The sequence below is a fragment of the Aspergillus chevalieri genome, chromosome 3, assembly GCF_016861735.1.
Source record: "Aspergillus chevalieri M1 DNA, chromosome 3, nearly complete sequence".
Classification (NCBI taxonomy): Eukaryota; Fungi; Ascomycota; class Eurotiomycetes; order Eurotiales; family Aspergillaceae; genus Aspergillus; species Aspergillus chevalieri.
In genome coordinates this window covers 1317176-1334331 of record NC_057364.1, presented here as the reverse complement: position 1 = coordinate 1334331, position 17156 = coordinate 1317176, and the positions used below count along the sequence as shown (strand labels likewise).

The 17156-nt window shown below is 51.4% G+C and overlaps 5 protein-coding genes across 5 annotated transcripts; 2 read left to right on the top strand and 3 right to left on the bottom strand.

The window, feature by feature from the left end:
• Positions 1–113: 113 nt before the first annotated feature.
• ACHE_30483A (uncharacterized protein) lies at positions 114–2976 on the top strand (the record flags this gene model as incomplete). Its single annotated transcript, XM_043277106.1, has 6 exons — positions 114–169; positions 255–1045; positions 1109–1485; positions 1539–1618; positions 1677–1782; positions 1831–2976. The coding sequence occupies 6 exons, from the start codon at positions 114–116 to the stop codon at positions 2974–2976; spliced, it is 2556 nt and encodes an 851-aa protein (XP_043135018.1).
• A 596-nt stretch (positions 2977–3572) lies between these two features.
• On the bottom strand, positions 3573–8007 carry RAV1 (WD repeat protein; the record flags this gene model as incomplete). The annotated part of the gene is made up of 7 exons (XM_043277105.1): positions 3573–4118; positions 4199–4449; positions 4501–4747; positions 4800–5243; positions 5293–7569; positions 7677–7865; positions 7927–8007. 7 exons carry the CDS (start codon positions 8005–8007, stop codon positions 3573–3575), a joined length of 4035 nt encoding a protein of 1344 aa, XP_043135017.1.
• A 1417-nt stretch (positions 8008–9424) lies between these two features.
• ACHE_30481S (Sfi1 family protein) lies at positions 9425–12804 on the bottom strand (the record flags this gene model as incomplete). Its single annotated transcript, XM_043277104.1, has 2 exons — positions 9425–12684; positions 12741–12804. The coding sequence occupies 2 exons, from the start codon at positions 12802–12804 to the stop codon at positions 9425–9427; spliced, it is 3324 nt and encodes a 1107-aa protein (XP_043135016.1).
• A 336-nt stretch (positions 12805–13140) lies between these two features.
• Positions 13141–13420, top strand: ACHE_30480A (uncharacterized protein; the record flags this gene model as incomplete). The annotated part of the gene is made up of 3 exons (XM_043277103.1): positions 13141–13203; positions 13253–13348; positions 13400–13420. 3 exons carry the CDS (start codon positions 13141–13143, stop codon positions 13418–13420), a joined length of 180 nt encoding a protein of 59 aa, XP_043135015.1.
• A 149-nt stretch (positions 13421–13569) lies between these two features.
• ILS1 (isoleucine--tRNA ligase ILS1) lies at positions 13570–16865 on the bottom strand (the record flags this gene model as incomplete). The annotated part of the gene is made up of 2 exons (XM_043277102.1): positions 13570–16365; positions 16437–16865. The coding sequence occupies 2 exons, from the start codon at positions 16863–16865 to the stop codon at positions 13570–13572; spliced, it is 3225 nt and encodes a 1074-aa protein (XP_043135014.1).
• Positions 16866–17156: the final 291 nt, after the last annotated feature.

Sequence of the window (17156 nt, the reverse complement as noted above, 5' to 3'; positions counted from 1 at the left end):
CTTGCTGGTATGGCCCCCAAGTCCCTTTTACGCTTCATCATTCAATGGCTGACCATGAATCTTTTACCACTTCTAGGCCTCTTTGCAGCCCAGCCAAGCGACTACCGTGCTCAATGATCGCATTCGTCTTATTAACAAGGTCAACACAGATGTCGCGGATTGGCTTCAGGTGCGCTTCTTTGTCTTGGCTCCGCCATACTCGATTCAAACGACCCCAGAACCATCGGAACTAACGGATTCAACTCTGGCGACAGGAAAGACGACGAGTGGAGGAAGCATATGCTCAGGGTTTGCGGAAACTGGCGAGTCGGCCACAGCTGGAAAATGGTGCTGCGCTCGGGTAGGCCGGAACGTCGCTGGAACATGTGTCTATCGATGATGCTGATGGTGTTTGCGGAAAACAGGATATTTCAGTTGCCTTGGCAGCGCATTGTCAACTCGACTGAAGCGGTCGCTGCGTCGCACGAAACGCTCGCGCAGAAGATCGATGAGGATGTTGAGCGTCCACTGAGAGATTATAGCAACAAAAATCGAGATTTGGCATCGATGCCCGTCGTCCAAAGCGATTTAGCAGGATTGGCGAAGAATATGGAAACAGCCCAGAAGAAGGTGGAGAAAGCCAAGGAAAAGGGCCCGAAAGGGGCAGATAAATTGGCCAGTGCGATTCATGCGGCTGAAGAGGTCACCCAGCAATGGCAGTCGAGGGCTCCGTTTGTGTTCGAACAGTTGCAGGCTGTCGATGAGGGTCGGCTGAATCATCTCCGGGATGTTCTCACCCAGCTCGGAACGCACGAGGCGGATCAGGTCGAGCGTTGTCGCGAGGTGGCTGAGAGTTGTCTGAACGCCCTTCTCAACGTCGAGACTGCCGACGAGATCAAGACTTTTGCGGCAAAGGTCAATGGAGGAAGGCCTGTGGTTGCCAGAAGGCAGGAATTATCGCCTAGCGTTACGCCAACGCCCGCTGCAGCCCCGCCGCCTGTTCATGATGATGGTGCCAGTCAGCACTCGGAGACAACGGCTCCTACGCCTAAAGTTGCACCTCCAGGTAAGACACCGAATATGTGCTTTGCATTAATATTGGATGGATGCTCATTTTCCTTTTCCATAGTACCCGAACCCCGGCACCCTCTAGGCGGTTTGAAGCGACTCGGTACTGTCATGAACAGCAGAAGGAAGAGTATTGCACAACCCGTAGGCGGCTCCTTCTTTTCAGACAAGAAGAACCGCAGTCCGTTTGCCTCGTTCAAGCGTGGAGACTCGCGTGATATGCAGATACCCGAGTCACCGCCTCCTGGTGCAGACCGCCCGGGCACTGGTCAGGATAGCTTCGGTGAACCTGCGCGTGAGTCCCAGGACCGTGAAGTCCTCGGAGTAGTGACACCACCTAGTACAGAGCCTCAGCCCAGCGTCAACGCCACGAATGGTGCAGCATACCCAGAGACGCAAGTTGCGCCATCTGCGGGTGCAGGAATTTCCACCCATGAGGTACGCCGGACACACATGAAGCTGAAGATGTTGAAAAGTAACTGATCAACTAGACACGTGTGGACTCGGAAGGCTTCACGGAACGACCGCAGAGTATTGATGAGATCACGAGAGCTCAGAGAGAAGCAGCCAGGTACTTTCCTACATTCATGGTTTCGTTTACATTGTACGCTAACTTACAAATGATATAGTCTGGAAGAGCAAGGCATGAACCTAACGATTCGAGACCAGCCGATCTTCGAAGATGAACGTCAGGCAAAACAGGCAATGGATGATATGGCCAATACTCTTAGGATGGTGAGTTGCATCAACTCACTAGAGACGTAACATTACTGACTTCTGCAGCGTGCTCAGCATTCAGGTGTCAGGCGTAATGCAGGTACCATCCGTGGTCGTCGCGACGTCCGGAACACAGTTTTCGTTCCAAACTCGCCGGTACCGGGCCAGGAACCCTCCCTTCCCGCGGGTTTCAATGCCCCTATTCCAACATCTCCGACATTGTCGGCGAGGCACATGACCTCCCCTAGTAATGCCACAGAGGACCATGCCATGTCCGACACCACCTCTATTCGTTCAGGCCACACCCATCACAGCGTGACTGGATCACCAGTTCATCAGGACTTGCACGAGCCTGGTCTTAATGCATCCATCATCGAGACTGTCAGCGCATGGTTCTCTGAGGGCGCAGTGATTAAGTCCTCCGTTGTTGGAGAGCTCGCCTTAGCTTACAACCAGCAACCTGAAGCTTCCTTGAACAGCGTCCGGGTTCGCCTGAATAACTTCCAGGTATTGGAGAAGGTTGCAGCGAATCCTCATTTCGTTACTGAACAAAGGGACACAGTACAGACGGAGGAGAAGCGGGGTGAATACAACATCACTCTTCCGAGCATTTCTCGTCCCTCGCCAACGGTGGCTTTCAAGTACCAGATCCATATCGACCCATCGAACTCCTCCGCATACTGCCCTATTATCTTCAAGCCCGCCTGGAACATTGAGGAGTTCCAAGCAAGCGTGATCCTATTTTATTCTGTGAACCCAGCTTTTACCTCCTCCACGCCCGTGGATTCGGTCATTGTCAAGAACCTCATTCTAACGGTGAACCTCGACACAACCCCCGATGAGACCCGTGAAGTCGCCCACGCTACAAACGCCGTCATGTATCCCAACCAAGGGGCCACGTTCCGTCGCAAGCAATCCGCGGTTACCTGGAAGATCCCAGAACTGGAAGTCAAACCTGGAGCGGACGGTAAATTCTTGGTTCGGTTCACCACGTCCAGCAGTTGGCCTAAGCAGGGTAAAGTCGAGGCCAAGTTCGACGTCCGCACGGCTGGAGCTGGTGGGAGACTGGGTATCAGCTCTCTTTCGGACAACGTGGAAGCCAAGGAGGCTGATCCTTTTGCTGACGAAGACGCGGAACCCCAGCCCTCTGTTACTTGGAAGGAGGTCCCTACAGCTCGCAAGCTAGTGGCAGGGAAGTATGTGTCGTCATGAACGCCGGACACCTTGAAAATCGATTGCGATTTACCTGGACATTCGCATAGCCCCTACTTATTTATGTAAAAGCCAGCAACCTTTTGGCTAATGTTGTTGTCTATCAACTTGTTTATATCCCCATATTGTTTTCCTTTCTACATTTCCGACCCATTGTCTATTCTCCATTCTTGTGCAAATTGTTTCCCTTTCATTTGTTTTCTCTCCTGGCCCTGAACATGCTTTCTATTCAACTGTTGACGTTCGTTACTATTCCCTCCCTTCTTCTTCCTTTTTTTCTTTTTTTTCCTGCTGTCGTAATTTTTTGAATCTGCCCTGGTGCCAGGATACAGGACAGGATAGTGTTTTGTGATTTTTGGATTGTTGTAAATATCCCAAGTCTGTTGATTTTACCTGAGTAACTCATCTTGCAGTATGAGTTGTCAATATACCTCTATCTAATAATAGGCTATGTTTATTCTCTATTGAAAAGAAAAGTTTTTTCGAAATGTATTTTCTTGCATTGATTGATAAAAGAACCAAAAAGTGAAGAATGAAAAGCCCCCAGCGCCAACATGCAAACATACAAGTACACTAAAGTCCAGACAGCCGCACAATCAAAACCCGAAACTATCCAACAACGAATTCGCATCCGGCTCCGTAAACGTCGTAGGCGGCGGTTTCGGCTTCGGCTTCTCCTCGTTCTCCCCCTCCTTCTCCTGTCCAACCCTCTCACTCTCAGGCATAGGCACAGGGATGGGCAAATCCGCAACAACCAAACTACTCCTTCTCCTCAACATCCGCCTAAAATCAACCCCGCCCTCGCCCAACACCCCCTCCACATCCTTCGCAGCCTTCGGCTCCGGCGGTCCCTTCAGGAACTCCCAGTGCCGGATCAGATCAAGCGCGAGAAGGTCGCAGCCCATGCGGTCGTACAGTCGGGCTGTGCGCAGGATGAAAGACCATTCGGTGAGAGGGGGGATTTGCGAGGCGCCGCGGAGGGTTTGCAAGGTTAGGGAGCGGAGGTGCGTGTAGAGGAGGATGAGGGCGGGGTCGTTGGTTAGGTAGGATTTTGCGTGGAGGGGAACTGCTGTGGTTGGGTTTGTGGTTGTTATTTGGGGGAATGAGGAGGGGGGTGGGGTAAGGAGGGTTTCGATGGGGGACTGTATTTCATATATCATTAGATATGGGTATGTTTTTTTTTTTTTTTTTTTGTTGAAGTGTAGGGAGGGTGCGTGCTTACGATTAGAGACCGAACGGCCATGTCCCGACGGCCGAGCATCCAGAATGCCCACGATGCCATCCAGCGATTACCATCGGATGCGGCTTCGGGTAGGACCCTTTGTTCCAGGATCTCTTTGAGGACAGGTCCGTCGTCTCCTTCGTACGCTCGCGTGATAGCAATTGCAAGCTGGAGGTCGCCGACCTGGTTTATACAGACATGTGCTGCGTCGCGTAGATGGTCTGCGAGGAGGAACCATGCCGCGGCGTATTCTACAGATGTCAGCTACATACAAGGTCCTGGACAAAGGGAGGGGAACAAACCGAATCTCCGCCTTCCAAGCAAGGCGTATGCGTTTTTCAGCGCTGATGTCTTCCAGCGTGGTTCTCGAAAATCGTTCGCGAGAAGTCGTTGTGTAGCGCCCTGTTCGCGGTGCCAGGTTGCCATGCGCCAGAGGCCTTGGAGGATGTTCTTCTTTCTGAGGGCAAAGTAGTATAGGGAACAGTCGATGGGGTTCTTTTCTTCTGTTTTTGTGTATTCGTTTCGGGCGACGACTTCGAGTTGGGCTCGCTGCACATTGTTAACATCAAATGTTATACATCAGGGGGCCAGGCACACTTACTATAGCATTCGGATCAGACAACCACATAAATACCCCACTCTCCCTCGCCGAAACCCACACCATTTTGTTATTAACCTGTCTCGACACAAGATCAGACAGAATATCATGACTCTCGCTATGGAAAGCCCAGACAATCTCTCTCCACGAGACCGTATCACTATTCGCAACACCCTGTGCTTTGCGGAGCATATGCTGCCGGAAGAAAAGTAAATAGCGAGCGGCGTTATCGTCCATTGAGCGCCGTTGCTTCTCGACCGTTGCAACGCACTCGATTGTATTAACGAGACGGAATTGCTCCTGGCTTGAGAGTTGTGGGAGAGCGATTCGGGATAGTGTCTCGTTAAGTGTTGCGGCGGCGTTTTCGTCAATGACGGATGGTTCGTCTTCGAGGGTGAAATCTGCGAGTGAGGCGTGTAGTTCCTTTGAGGATGCTTTCTGTGGTGTCTGCTCTGCATTAGCCGTATGGTTAGGTTATTGAAGAGATCTGACTCACATCTTGATCCACATAAAAATCCTCCAAAGCTATCTCCAAAAAGCTATCAATATGATCCCCTTCCGTATAAAACTTCATTTTCCGATGCAGGGTCGTCAAGATTTTATGAACCAGATTCATCTTCCCACCAAGAATACACTGTGCCAGGAACTGGGGATGAAAAACAGGCAACGGCCCATTCAAGCGACTCACGACCTCAAACATATCCACATGCGACGAACCATGTGATGGAATCCGGAGCTCAGAGACAAGGCGATCACCGACATCAACCTCCTTGTCGTAGACAAAAAGCTGGTTTCCGGCACCGATGACCAGATTTCCGTTGCTGAGCCAGCAGGAGTCACCGATTGGATGGGGCGTGAGGTCTCGAATCCAGATCTCGCGGACTTGTGTCCAGGAGGGACGGGCGTCGAGGTAATCGTAGCGGAGTTGAGATAGGAGAATGACTTTATGAGGGAAGCCAACAGCTAATATTGACTGCATGTCTGGTGTAGATGTCCAATCGAGATCGCGAATGATGTCTTGTTGGGAGAAGTTCTCTTCATATTCCAGTTGAGCAGCGCTAGTATCCCATACTGTCAAACGGGTTCGATCCTCATCCACGAGCGCGGCTTTTCTGATGGAGCTTCCGCTTGCAAATGATGGGTTATTGATTCCTGTTTCCACGGTTGATGTTAAAAGCCAGTCGATCTGGCTGTTTCCCTTGTCGACTTTGGCAGTCCAGGTCCGGATGGTTCCTGTTTTGGTATATGAGAGTGCTATATCAGGAGAAAAGACGTCCAAAGACCCAGGCGCCTTGGCTTCTAGCCCGGCAGGGTCCACGGGTAATATATAAGAGATATCCTCCTTGGGATTAAGGCTGAATGTGCAGAACTGCCGTAAATGGTATTGCTGGGCGTAACCGTTACCATTCGTTTGGCTTTCCCCGGTCGGGAGACGGACCTCCCATGCAATTCCGTTCATATCGGTTCCGATAGTGGCTACATAAGCAATCCTGGTATCCTTCTCTGCAGTAGGAATAGGAAGAACACAAAGCGGCTTGCTCGAAAGTTCAAACGTCTCAACATGTAGCCTCTCAGCGTAGAACGAGCGAACATCCCACAGAGAAATAGCGTTGTGGTGAAGATTAACCAGATAGTCACCATTCCTGATTATACAACTGCGATGGATGTGCTCTTCCGAAAAGAGTGAACTTTGTCTGACAAGAGTCGAGCCCGAGCCTCGCCGTCTCTGTTTCCAAACCAAGGCGTGGCTATCATTCGTCCGTGAAACAAGAGTATCTCCAACTGCATTGCGGACAAGCTTCTTGATCGGTCCATCATGTCCACTCCAGGATCCTTCTCGGGAGATGCGATTTTTGCGCGGTGCTGGATCGAACAAGACGTCAACGGGGGAATCGAACCACTCGATTCTGCCGTCAAAGTGATGGGCAAGAATACTGATAGAATCGACAGACGTCTCGCTCTGGAATGCACAGAGCTGGGTGTAATCTTCCTCCGCAGAAACACCGGACATAAATGAGAAGTTCAGACCCTCCACATGTAGGATATTAAAGGCTTTCGATTCGGGGGGAGTCTTGGAACCCACATCCTCCAACGCCCAAGCAGACATATGACCCTGTCCATCAATCACGACGCAGATCTCTGGAAACTTATTGGCAACTTCGATAATATGCTCCAATGCATGATTCCCCTTGTTTCCCGTACCTCTCTGGACAGCCCGTTCCGTAGCCACGCAAAAGTCCCGACTATCCAACACGAACCCGTATCGTCGCATCGTCCTCGCTTCGTTCGCATCTCTCGGTTGAACAGAGGCTTCCATGTCGATCTGCGTCCATAGCCGCAGCGCCGACGAGGGAAGATGCTCCGTCGCAGTCCACACTCTGATCTTCTTATCCGCACACAAAGTATATAGAATATTATCCATCGACTGCTCTCGATGATACGGTTTCCGCCAGTGTATCCCCGTAATGATGGATGGGTGCGCGAGGTAAAAGACATCGAAGCGGGCATCGTCTGCGCCAAAGGCAAGTCGTCGCCATACCTTGACGATTCGATCGTAGAGACCCGTTGTAACCACCAATGTCGCGTCGGGAGAGAACTGCGCGAATTTAACGGGGCTGGCGAGTTTCTGTTTCCAGACGAGTCGCGGGGTGTCGTTTAGGAACCAAAGAGTGAGGTGTGAGTTTCCGAGGAGTAGCTCGTCGGGAGAGCCCCACGATAACGTCCGGATTGTCTCATCGTCATTTTCACAGCGGAAGGTATGGGCAAGCGACCACTGTTGTATAGACGATCCATCAGTACCTTGTCTCCGTATGTCCCTCGGGGAGCCATACGCCAACAGCTAACAGCTCCAGTGACGCGCACCCGGTAACAGCAACACACCTTCAATGCCTCATGTTGTATCCCATACGGCTGATAAATAAAGACATCTGGTCCTCCGCAAACCGCGATTTTCCCCGTAGCCTCGTCGACAGCAACCGCCTCGAGTGTCTCGGTGTCGTCAACGTAGATCGTTTGTAGGAGCTTCTGCGGACCGCCGAGGATCACCAGTGCATGGCCAGAGATATAGGCCTACATGGGTATTATATTAGCTGGCATTTATATTTGGAAATATTGTGAGAGGCGAGCATACAACAATGCGAAGACCGTCCCACAGCGCCGTGCTGAACGACTGGAGCTTCGCTGGGGGTCTCCCCGGCAGAACCGCTCGCATAGAAACGGTGGTGGTGCGCTCAGGGGGAGGGGAGAAGCATTGCAGGTGGTTTATTTGAATTGGTTATAGTGTAAATGTTAGTAACAAGTAAAATTCACTGAAGCAGTAACTAGTGGGTTGAGAAGTACAAGTACAGTCGACGAGCCGCTGAGCCGCGGAGGTGGTGAGTGTTCGCATAACTCCACCGCCAGACAAGACCGTCATCGAACCCGGCTGCCAGTCCGCAGATATCCAAGTTAGCCCCTGACTTATTAGAGAGGGAGATAAAAGAAAGTGATATAGCGGCGCAGGTAACTGGAACAAAAAGAAGATTGCTCCAATTCTCAGAGAGCATCACAAGCAGGTTCGCCCTTATGGACCAGACTAACTGCTTCCACCACTTTGCACAGAAAGTCGACAAGGCCTTGTCACGTTCTCTAGATAGCCTGAGAGTGCTGAACTAAAAGCTTTGAAACTTGCTCTCAGAGGCCAGGGATGCCGAAATCAATAACGTGAAGATAAAGGCCTTGTTGTTTGGACCAGAGCATACTACTATCCAGGCGAAGCCAGCCATTTGGGACCGTGAAGTATGGGTATATTGACTCGAACAAAGAGGGCTGAGAAGTGACATTGCTATGATTCATGTGAATGAGGTTGCACTCATTGCACTGGCAGCAGCAACTGAGAAAGACCTTCCTGACAGCTTTACTGGAGAGAATGGAATCATGGGATGTCACGACCCAGAAGGGGGGCAAGTCTGCTAGAAAAAAAAAGAAAAGAAAAGAAAAGGAGCAACAAGTGACTACACAGCAGGCGTGCTACACTCTCATGACTGTTTGAGATTCCAAAAAGGGACTGCTGAACCAGCTTCCAAGGGAGATGGAAAATACCATCTGCTGAGGGCAATGACAAGCTCTCTGACCTTGGGGATTCTGGAAGTGGTACCATGCTGCACAAGCCCCTTCAGTCATTCGGAGTTATAATTCCTCAAAGTCAGTTCTCAGTTTTCCGGACCTTGAACGAAAGCACAGGACTGAATTGGTGCCTGGACGCGCAGCCCACCGAGTATGGATATAGATACACCTTCTCCTGCTCTTTTGATAGTCTTAAAGATCAAAGGATAGTTAATTAACAGTTCATATGTGGTCAAATAATTCATATTTGATATGTCTTTCCTAGCGTCAACAATTTGCTGTGATGCCGGTTTACCTCCCTATGTATATCCAAAAGAGCAACATCTATATCCATTTAAACATGAGAAAAAATGCCGGCCATGCACCATGCAATGCCAATGATAATGATAACGAACAAAGGGTATCAACAAATCCAGATCCCAGAATGCAGGCCCATCAACAAAAGAAGTCAGAAAGAGAGTCAGTCATATACACCGATGCCGCAGAAGATCAAATCCACAAGAAAGAATAATGAATGAAAGTCGTTAGGACGTAGTACGCCGATTCCCAGACCTCTTCCCCTCCGAAGGCGACGTAGGTTCCTCGTCAACAAACCTGACGCTCGTCCCCAATGCACTCCCCCGACCATTGCGTCGTCTAGTCGAAGCATTCTTTGCAGCCATGCCTTCAGCCCGAAGAACTCGACCAGCGAACGGCGTGTACAACGGTGTCGCGGGGGTGGTTGATGCTTGCGCCAGAACTCTTGCTCGCGCGGCACGTTTGGATGGCGAAGCCATGTAGTTGGGAGTCGCTAATGGACTGGCAGAAGGGCCGGGGCCGGGATCGGGACCTTGTGACTGCGTGGCGAACTCGCTCATCTTAAACGGTGTTTCGACTGGATACCAAGGGTCGAAGAGCGAGCGACCGGATCTAGGGCCTGTTGTGCCGTCGAAGCTTCGACTAGGTCTTCCGGGTGTCACAAGAGGAGCAAAAGAGTCTCGTTCCTCGAGCTTGGTACGTGTTTGGTCGATCCAGTGACGGAACATGCCTCTCCCATGCTTTCTAGTATTTCGCTCGCGCAGTGAATCAGCTGTTTCGGACGAGCTATTTATTTGGAATATGCGCAAGCTAAGCTTGCGGAGCGAGGCGTTGGCCTGACCAAGAATGTGCACACGGTAGAGTCCAGCGGCTTGTAGTTCCAGATCACGATTCTCGAGATAGAGCTCAGTCCAGCGCATCAGCTGACCATACGCAGCTTGTCTGGCATAGTGCATCTCGGCTTCATGACAATCTTGAAGACGCTTCGAAGCCTGGTCATGCCATAGGTCAAACAAACCAGATGCAATACTCAACGATTTGTTACGATGGAACTCGAACGCTTGCCGCTCCAGATCAGCTACGTGGCCAGCCCATGACTGCCAGTTCTCCAAAGCTCGCGTCGCCAGTCTCATCTTAACTTTCCTTCGGAACCAGCCATATGACTCCTGACGCCGTCGTTTGGCCGATTGCACCGTGGCAGTGTGCCAGTGTTTTATTGTCCTAGTCGCTAGGAAATAGAAACGAGCGTCTTTTGATCGTGTGTCCAGCCTCGCGACATTCTGCTGCTTAGAGCGCCACGCGACGAGGGATTCTTGCTGAAGTCGTGGCGCATAGAACTCAAACGCAGCATACTCCCGTTGTCGCTGGAGTACAAGCCGATCGCGCCAAGTATTGAATTTCGACCGGAGCAGTTCCTCGCTGCGATAGTCTTCGTGGATATCTGCATGATGGAGCAGCCGAGAGTACGTCCCGCGGATACTGGCAACAAAGGTTGAGAATGTGTCACGCTTGATCCGTTGGTCTCGAATTCGCTGCATTAGGCAGAATCGCTCTGCCAGAATCCACTTGTACATTGTTTCCATCTTTAAGCGTTCATCGATCCGTGCACTCAGCGCCTGGCAGCGGAGTTTGTCGTTCCATGATGTCCATGAGTTCCGCATGATCCTCTTTCTGTCCATTTCTCTCGCTTGCTTACCCATCTGAGCTCGCTGTACCCATTGCGTAAACGCGGACTGAAGAACCCGTTTGTCGACCATATCAGAAACACGGTACGCGGCTGGAGCGAGGCAGGCTTGGATCTTCCACTCTCCAAACGATTCCTTCAGAAGCTTATGCCGCTGCATGAATACCGCTTCCTGCTCCGCACCAGCAATGCCCTTGGACCTCTGAGTTAATATCTGCCATGCTGATCCAATGGTTAACCGTCGGTTCCGGATTTCGATCTCGTGGTTACGTTCCCTGTTTGTGCGGAAGCTTCGTAACCAACATAACAAGGAACGTCTCTTGAGGCGGTATTCGTACCATTGTGGCGCGCGGCGGTCGCAAAAGCCCCAGAACCATTGCCAGTAGACACCATTCTTTAAGTCCCTGTCGTGGTTTGCTGTGGCGGTCGTTTCATTCTCCTTGACTTGCTGGATCCGTTTCCGCCATGTGTCGAACGGTTTGCGCATTGCAAACCGCTGGGCCTTTAATTCGTTGACGGCAGTTATTTCCCGCCAAGCATTGAAGTATTTGATACTGAGAATGCGCCGGCGCGCAGCCGAGGTTCTGGCGACCTCCTCAGAAGTCACTTGCGCCCAATGAGTGAAGGCCTTAGTGACCAGGAACAAGTCACGAGCACGCCCAGCGCGCTGCTCAAGGTGTTTGAAGAATCGCTCCGTGCGAACCGCTTGTCGCTTATCCTGAATGATTCCGCGCCATTGTTCAAAAGCCTGGCGAACAAGTGTGGATCTGTCGCGGTTGATAGCGACATTCTCCATATTGACACTACCCTGCCGTTTCTGAATGGCCTTCTTCAGCCATTGAGTCAGAAGGCGGCGCTTTATTCCGCGTTCGCGATACATGTTGAAAGTCGAGGCATCCCGCAACAGATCCGAAAGGGATGGTCGATACAGCATCTCAGGAGGGACATCCGGCTTTTCAATCGGTCCGCTTTCGTCACCATGGAAAGAAATGGATTCGTCGTCATCGTCATTATCATCATCCTCTTCCTCCTCACCCGAACTGTTAGAACTCAGCGACTTGCGCGACTGACGTCGCGACAGTCTCTCAGAGCGATCTTTGTGCACGGCAGATTTGGCTTGCGCTCCGACACTGATTTGAGTGTCATCACCGGTGTTGTCCTTGTTGGGTTTCAACGAATCGAATCGACTTATCAAGCGACGACCAACATCCAGAAATTGCGCGATCAATTGCGTCCGGTCCGGCGAGTCGTGCTGTCTGATGCCCGCGGCAGGATGTCTCGGCGATGGTTTGGGCGTGAGTTCTGGAAACTCAGTTTTCCCAACCTCCAGTCGCGACAACGACGAGCGCGAGCTAGGGCGATTCGCGATACTTCGTTGCGTAGGATCATCGCCAACATCGTACATCGAGTTGAACGAGGCTCGTCTCCGTCGCGGAGGCTGCGTCGTGTCCTCATCCCTGTGAGGGTAAGACCTATGGTTATAATCCACAGTCACAGTCCCACTGTAACCACCATAAACAGAACTCTGGTTGTAGTATTCATTAGTCTCGGTTTCGTCGCCCAGTTCAATCACTATCCCCATGTGCTGCAGCAGGTTCTCGAACTTGTCGAACAGTGTATCCCCCGAAATGCCTTTGCTGCCCATCTTGAACAGGAAGTGTAGGCAGACATGACCTGGGTCAGCGTCCACGGCATGTTCGTCAATAATTTCGTCGTACGCCGTGAATAAGGCCCGGAATGGCGTTTGCTGGGCTTCGGGCTTGCCTTCGGCGCGGGTGATGATCTGGTAGAGAAGGCCGACATCTGCAAGCGCCCGTTGTTAGCCACGACGGATTAGAACCACAGAATACTGAGCGCACCTTCGTCCGAGAGAGACGGAGTTTCATAGGACGGAGCTCTACGCTGACGGGGATTCGGAGGCATCGAAAAATCCGCGACCTAAGGCGCGTCCTTCGCAAATGTGTCATAGAGGCGGGAAACGAAATCATTCATTGCGAGGCGAGCAGGAAGTCCTCCAAACCAAATTGAACAGAGTCGAGTATCGCAGCAGTTGACAGTCCCGCATGCGATGTTCCAAATGCCAAAAGCCAATGACGGAGTAAAACGTCTGTCGAAGCAATCAGTGCATTTGTTTGTTTTGGCGCGACTGGAATGCGGGAGGGTCACGTGAGGTGGGTTGCTGAGGTAATCCTCTGACGTTGATCGGAAATAGCAGTTTCTCGATACTCTACTCCGGAGTACTATGCTCATGTCGCAACCATGACTGCTCGGACTAGACCTATTGATAAGTTTGCTAAGGCTACGGCCAAGTGTTCTATCGAGGTGAGTTACAGCTTCTACACATATGGTAATCGGCACTAATCCTGTCTAGGCGGCAGCATATGGCAAGTGTATTCTTGCCGACTATACCTCTGTGCACAAGGACATGTGTGCCAAAGAGTTCTTGAAGCTAAAGGACTGTTATTTGGTATAAGTTACTGTGCCTTAGCCGAGTAAGGGCAATGGCTAACGTGTACAGGCCGCGTCGAAGAAGAGCTAAGAGCAAGAGCTAAGGGCTGTATATATTGAGCTACGAATGTATCATGATAGGCTACGCTGCGAGGGGAACAGTAATATAAGTCGATAACACGTAACATTTTATCTAGTCCTTAGACTAGAGTATCCGAATATATAACAAACAGAAAAACTTTACAGCTTCAGCAGTCTCAACAAGAACGTGGCTTTTTGCACCTCCTGCTCCTCTTGCATGATCATGCCCTCCTCATCAGCACTAGGTTCCTTGCCCTCGTGCTTCTCCAATGGCCGGCGAACAGCCTTGACGATGGCCTGGGACTGGCTCTCGAAAGCCTTGTCAATACCAACTTGGTCAGGGTCCGAGAGGACAACGTATTCCATCTTCACGTCATCAGTAGGGACCAGACCGGCCTTCTTACGGAGACGCTGGAGACGGTTGATGATCTCACGGCCCAATCCTTGCTCCGCAAGCTCGGGGTACAGATTGGCGTCGAGGATGGTCAGGACATCAGCATCTGCGTTGGGCTCCAAGCCCTGAGATGTAGCATCCTCCTTGACACCCCGCTTAACGACGAGATCGCCCTCCACGAGCTCAATGCCATCAACGAGGATCTTCTTCTCGTTCACAAACCGCTTCACGTCGTCGCTGGTGAGCGAAGGCAGCGCCTTCTTCACCTTCTGGGCGTCCTTCTTCAACTTCTTACCCAGGGTGGGCCAGTCGGCAGTCACACTGTACTGGACGTTGTACTTCTCCTCGTCCGACGACAGGACGAGGTCCTGGACGTTCAGCTCCTCGAGGATGTATGGCTCCAGGAACTTCACATCATCGAGGTACTGCTGGTTTTGATGGATGACAACCAGGGTCTTCAGGGGCGACTTAAGACCAATGGAGCGGCGCTCACGAGAGATACGACCCATCTCAATGACCTTCTGCATTCGTGCCACCCGTCTCTCAACAACTTCGTCGAAGAGCTCCTCCCGAACTTCGGGGTAAGGAAGGAAGTGAACACTCCGGTCGTCTTCACCACGAAGAGATTCAGGGATGTGAGGGAGGAGTTTCTGGTAGATGGTGTCGGTGATGAAAGGTGTGAACGGAGCAAGTCCTCGGACCAAAGTGAAGAGAACCTCAAAGAGGGTGTGCAAGGCGTGCAGGGTATCATCGACGCCGTTCTCACCCTTTAAACGCTTCCGGTTAAAACGAATGTACCAGTTGGTAGTGTTGTCAATCAACTCGAGCAACCGGGGAACAACCGTGTACAGACGGTAGCCTGCCATTTCCTCGTTGACAAACTTGAGAAGACTCTGGCAACTTGCCAGGATCCAGCGATCCATGACGTTGGTGTTCGTCGCTCCTGCCTTGGGGTCGAAGACATAATCGATGCCCTCCGCCTTCTTGATAAGAGCGACCTGGCCCTCAAAGAACTTGTAACTGTTCCATAATGGAAGCAGGACCTTGGCGACAATTTCCTTGACGCCGGATTCCTTGAACCGGAGAGGCTCAGCGCGGACAACAGGAGAGTTGATCATATACAGACGAAGAGAGTCCGAACCGTAACGCTTCATGATCAGGGAAGGGTCGGGGTAGTTCTTCAATCTCTTCGACATCTTCTTGCCGTCCTCAGCCAGGACAATGCCATTCACGACACAGTTCTTGAACGGGAGTTTACCGAACAAATGAGTTCCCAGGACGGTCAGGGTGTAGAACCAACCGCGAGTCTGGTCCAAACCTTCCGCAATGAAATCACCGGGGAAGCCCTTCTCAAACTGCTCCCTGTTCTCGAATGGGTAGTGCTGAGACGCATACGGCATGCTTCCAGACTCAAACCAGCAGTCAAATACCTCGCTCACACGGCGAAGTTCACCTTTTCCCTGCTTGCTGGGGATGGTGATATTGTCCACCTTGTCACGGTGAAGGTCGGTCAACTCTCCTTCATATCCACTGAGCTCCTTGAGCTCCTGAGCACTGCCGATGGCAACAATCTCCTTGAAGTCCTCACTGGCCCACAATGGGAGGGGAGTACCCCAGAATCGGTTCCGGGAAATGTTCCAGTCTCGAGCATTCTGGATCCAGCTGGAGAACCGGCGGTCCTTGACAAACGACGGCACCCAGTGGGATTCCTCGATGCCCTTCAGCATGTCAGGGATGATAGGGGGGATCTTGACGAACCAAGAGGGCACAGCTCTATAGATCAGAGGAGTGTCGGAGCGCCAGCAGAAGGGGTAACTGTGAGTAATCTGGCTGTCGACAATAAGCCGACCAGTTGCTTTGAGGTGCTTGATGATGTTCTTGTCAGCAGCCTTGACATGTTGACCGACAAAGTCCCGGACCTCGGAGGTGTAAAGACCCCTTTCGTCCACAGGGTTCGGTGGGACCCGCTTTTCGTCGATGACACCCGATTTGACGGCAACGTTGTAATCGTCTTCACCAAATGCAGGAGACTGGTGGACAACACCAGTACCATCATCAGCAGTGACATATTCGGCATTCAACACTCGGAAACCGTGATCCTTGAATTCCTCCCAGAAGTAATCAAAGAGCGGCTCGTACTTCCAGTCCTTCATGTCAGCTCCCTTGATACGGTCGACAATTTTGAATTTGGCCTTCTTGGGGTCCTTGTAAATAGTGCGGAGCAGAGACTCGAGCAGAATGTAGTGCTTCCCGGAAGCCTCGTCAAGGATCTTGATATATTCAAAGTTGGGGTTCACAGCGACACCAGTGTTGGAGGGCAAGGTCCAGGGGGTGGTAGTCCAGGCAAGCAAGCAGGTTTCGGGGTCGTCTCGGAGAGGGAAGGTCACAACCACGGCAGGGTCCTGAACGTCCTTGTAGTTTTGTTGAGCTTCGAAGTTGCTCAGCGGGGTGTTTAGTGCAGTCGAGTAAGGCATGACACGGAAGCCCCGATAGACCAGGTTCTTGTCAAAGAGCTGCTTGAAAACCCACCACACGGATTCCATGAAGCCGGTGTTCATTGTCTTTATTCACAAAGATATCGAAGTCAGCCTTTCCCGATCTTTCATCGCTCATCGCCCTCGCATGAACACACCTTGTAGTCGTTGTCGAAATCAATCCAACGACCGAGTCTTTCGACTGTCTCACGCCACTCAGAGGCATATCTCATAACAATGGCTCTGCACTCCTCGTTGTACTTCTCAATTCCCAGCTTCTCGACAGCCTCCAATCCCGACATGCCCAGCTTCTTATCGATTTCGTACTCAATCGGCACGCCGTGGGTATCCCAACCGAATCGCCGCTCGACATAGTGACCCTTCATCGACCAATAGCGGGGGATAATATCTTTGATGGTCGAGGCCAGCAAGTGACCGTAGTGAGGAAGACCCGTTGCGAATGGGGGGCCATCGTAGAAGGTGTAGGGTTTGCGGCCCTCAGAGAGCTCAACTTGCCTGCGGAAGGCGTTGATTTCTCTCCACCGCTGGAGAACAATCTCCTCCTCAGCCGGAAAATCAACAGACATAGCGATTGTGTTGGGGAATTCGAGGCTATCGTGGGTGGTTTTCCGAGGGGCTGCCGCGGGGTTCAAAAGATAAAAAAGTGGCTGATGACTCACCCCACACTGGAATGACACCGCCTTCTATTTTCGGAACAGATCTATACAGCTTCGTGAGACAAAAGAGACCAGAGATGACTCAAAAGATTATTAGTTGTCTCAATGCTTATATAGGCGTTACGAAGAAAGCGTGAATATAAGTCATAGCCCAAACAAATCAATTGTGCGGTATTTGCTATTCATCAAAACAATCCGTAT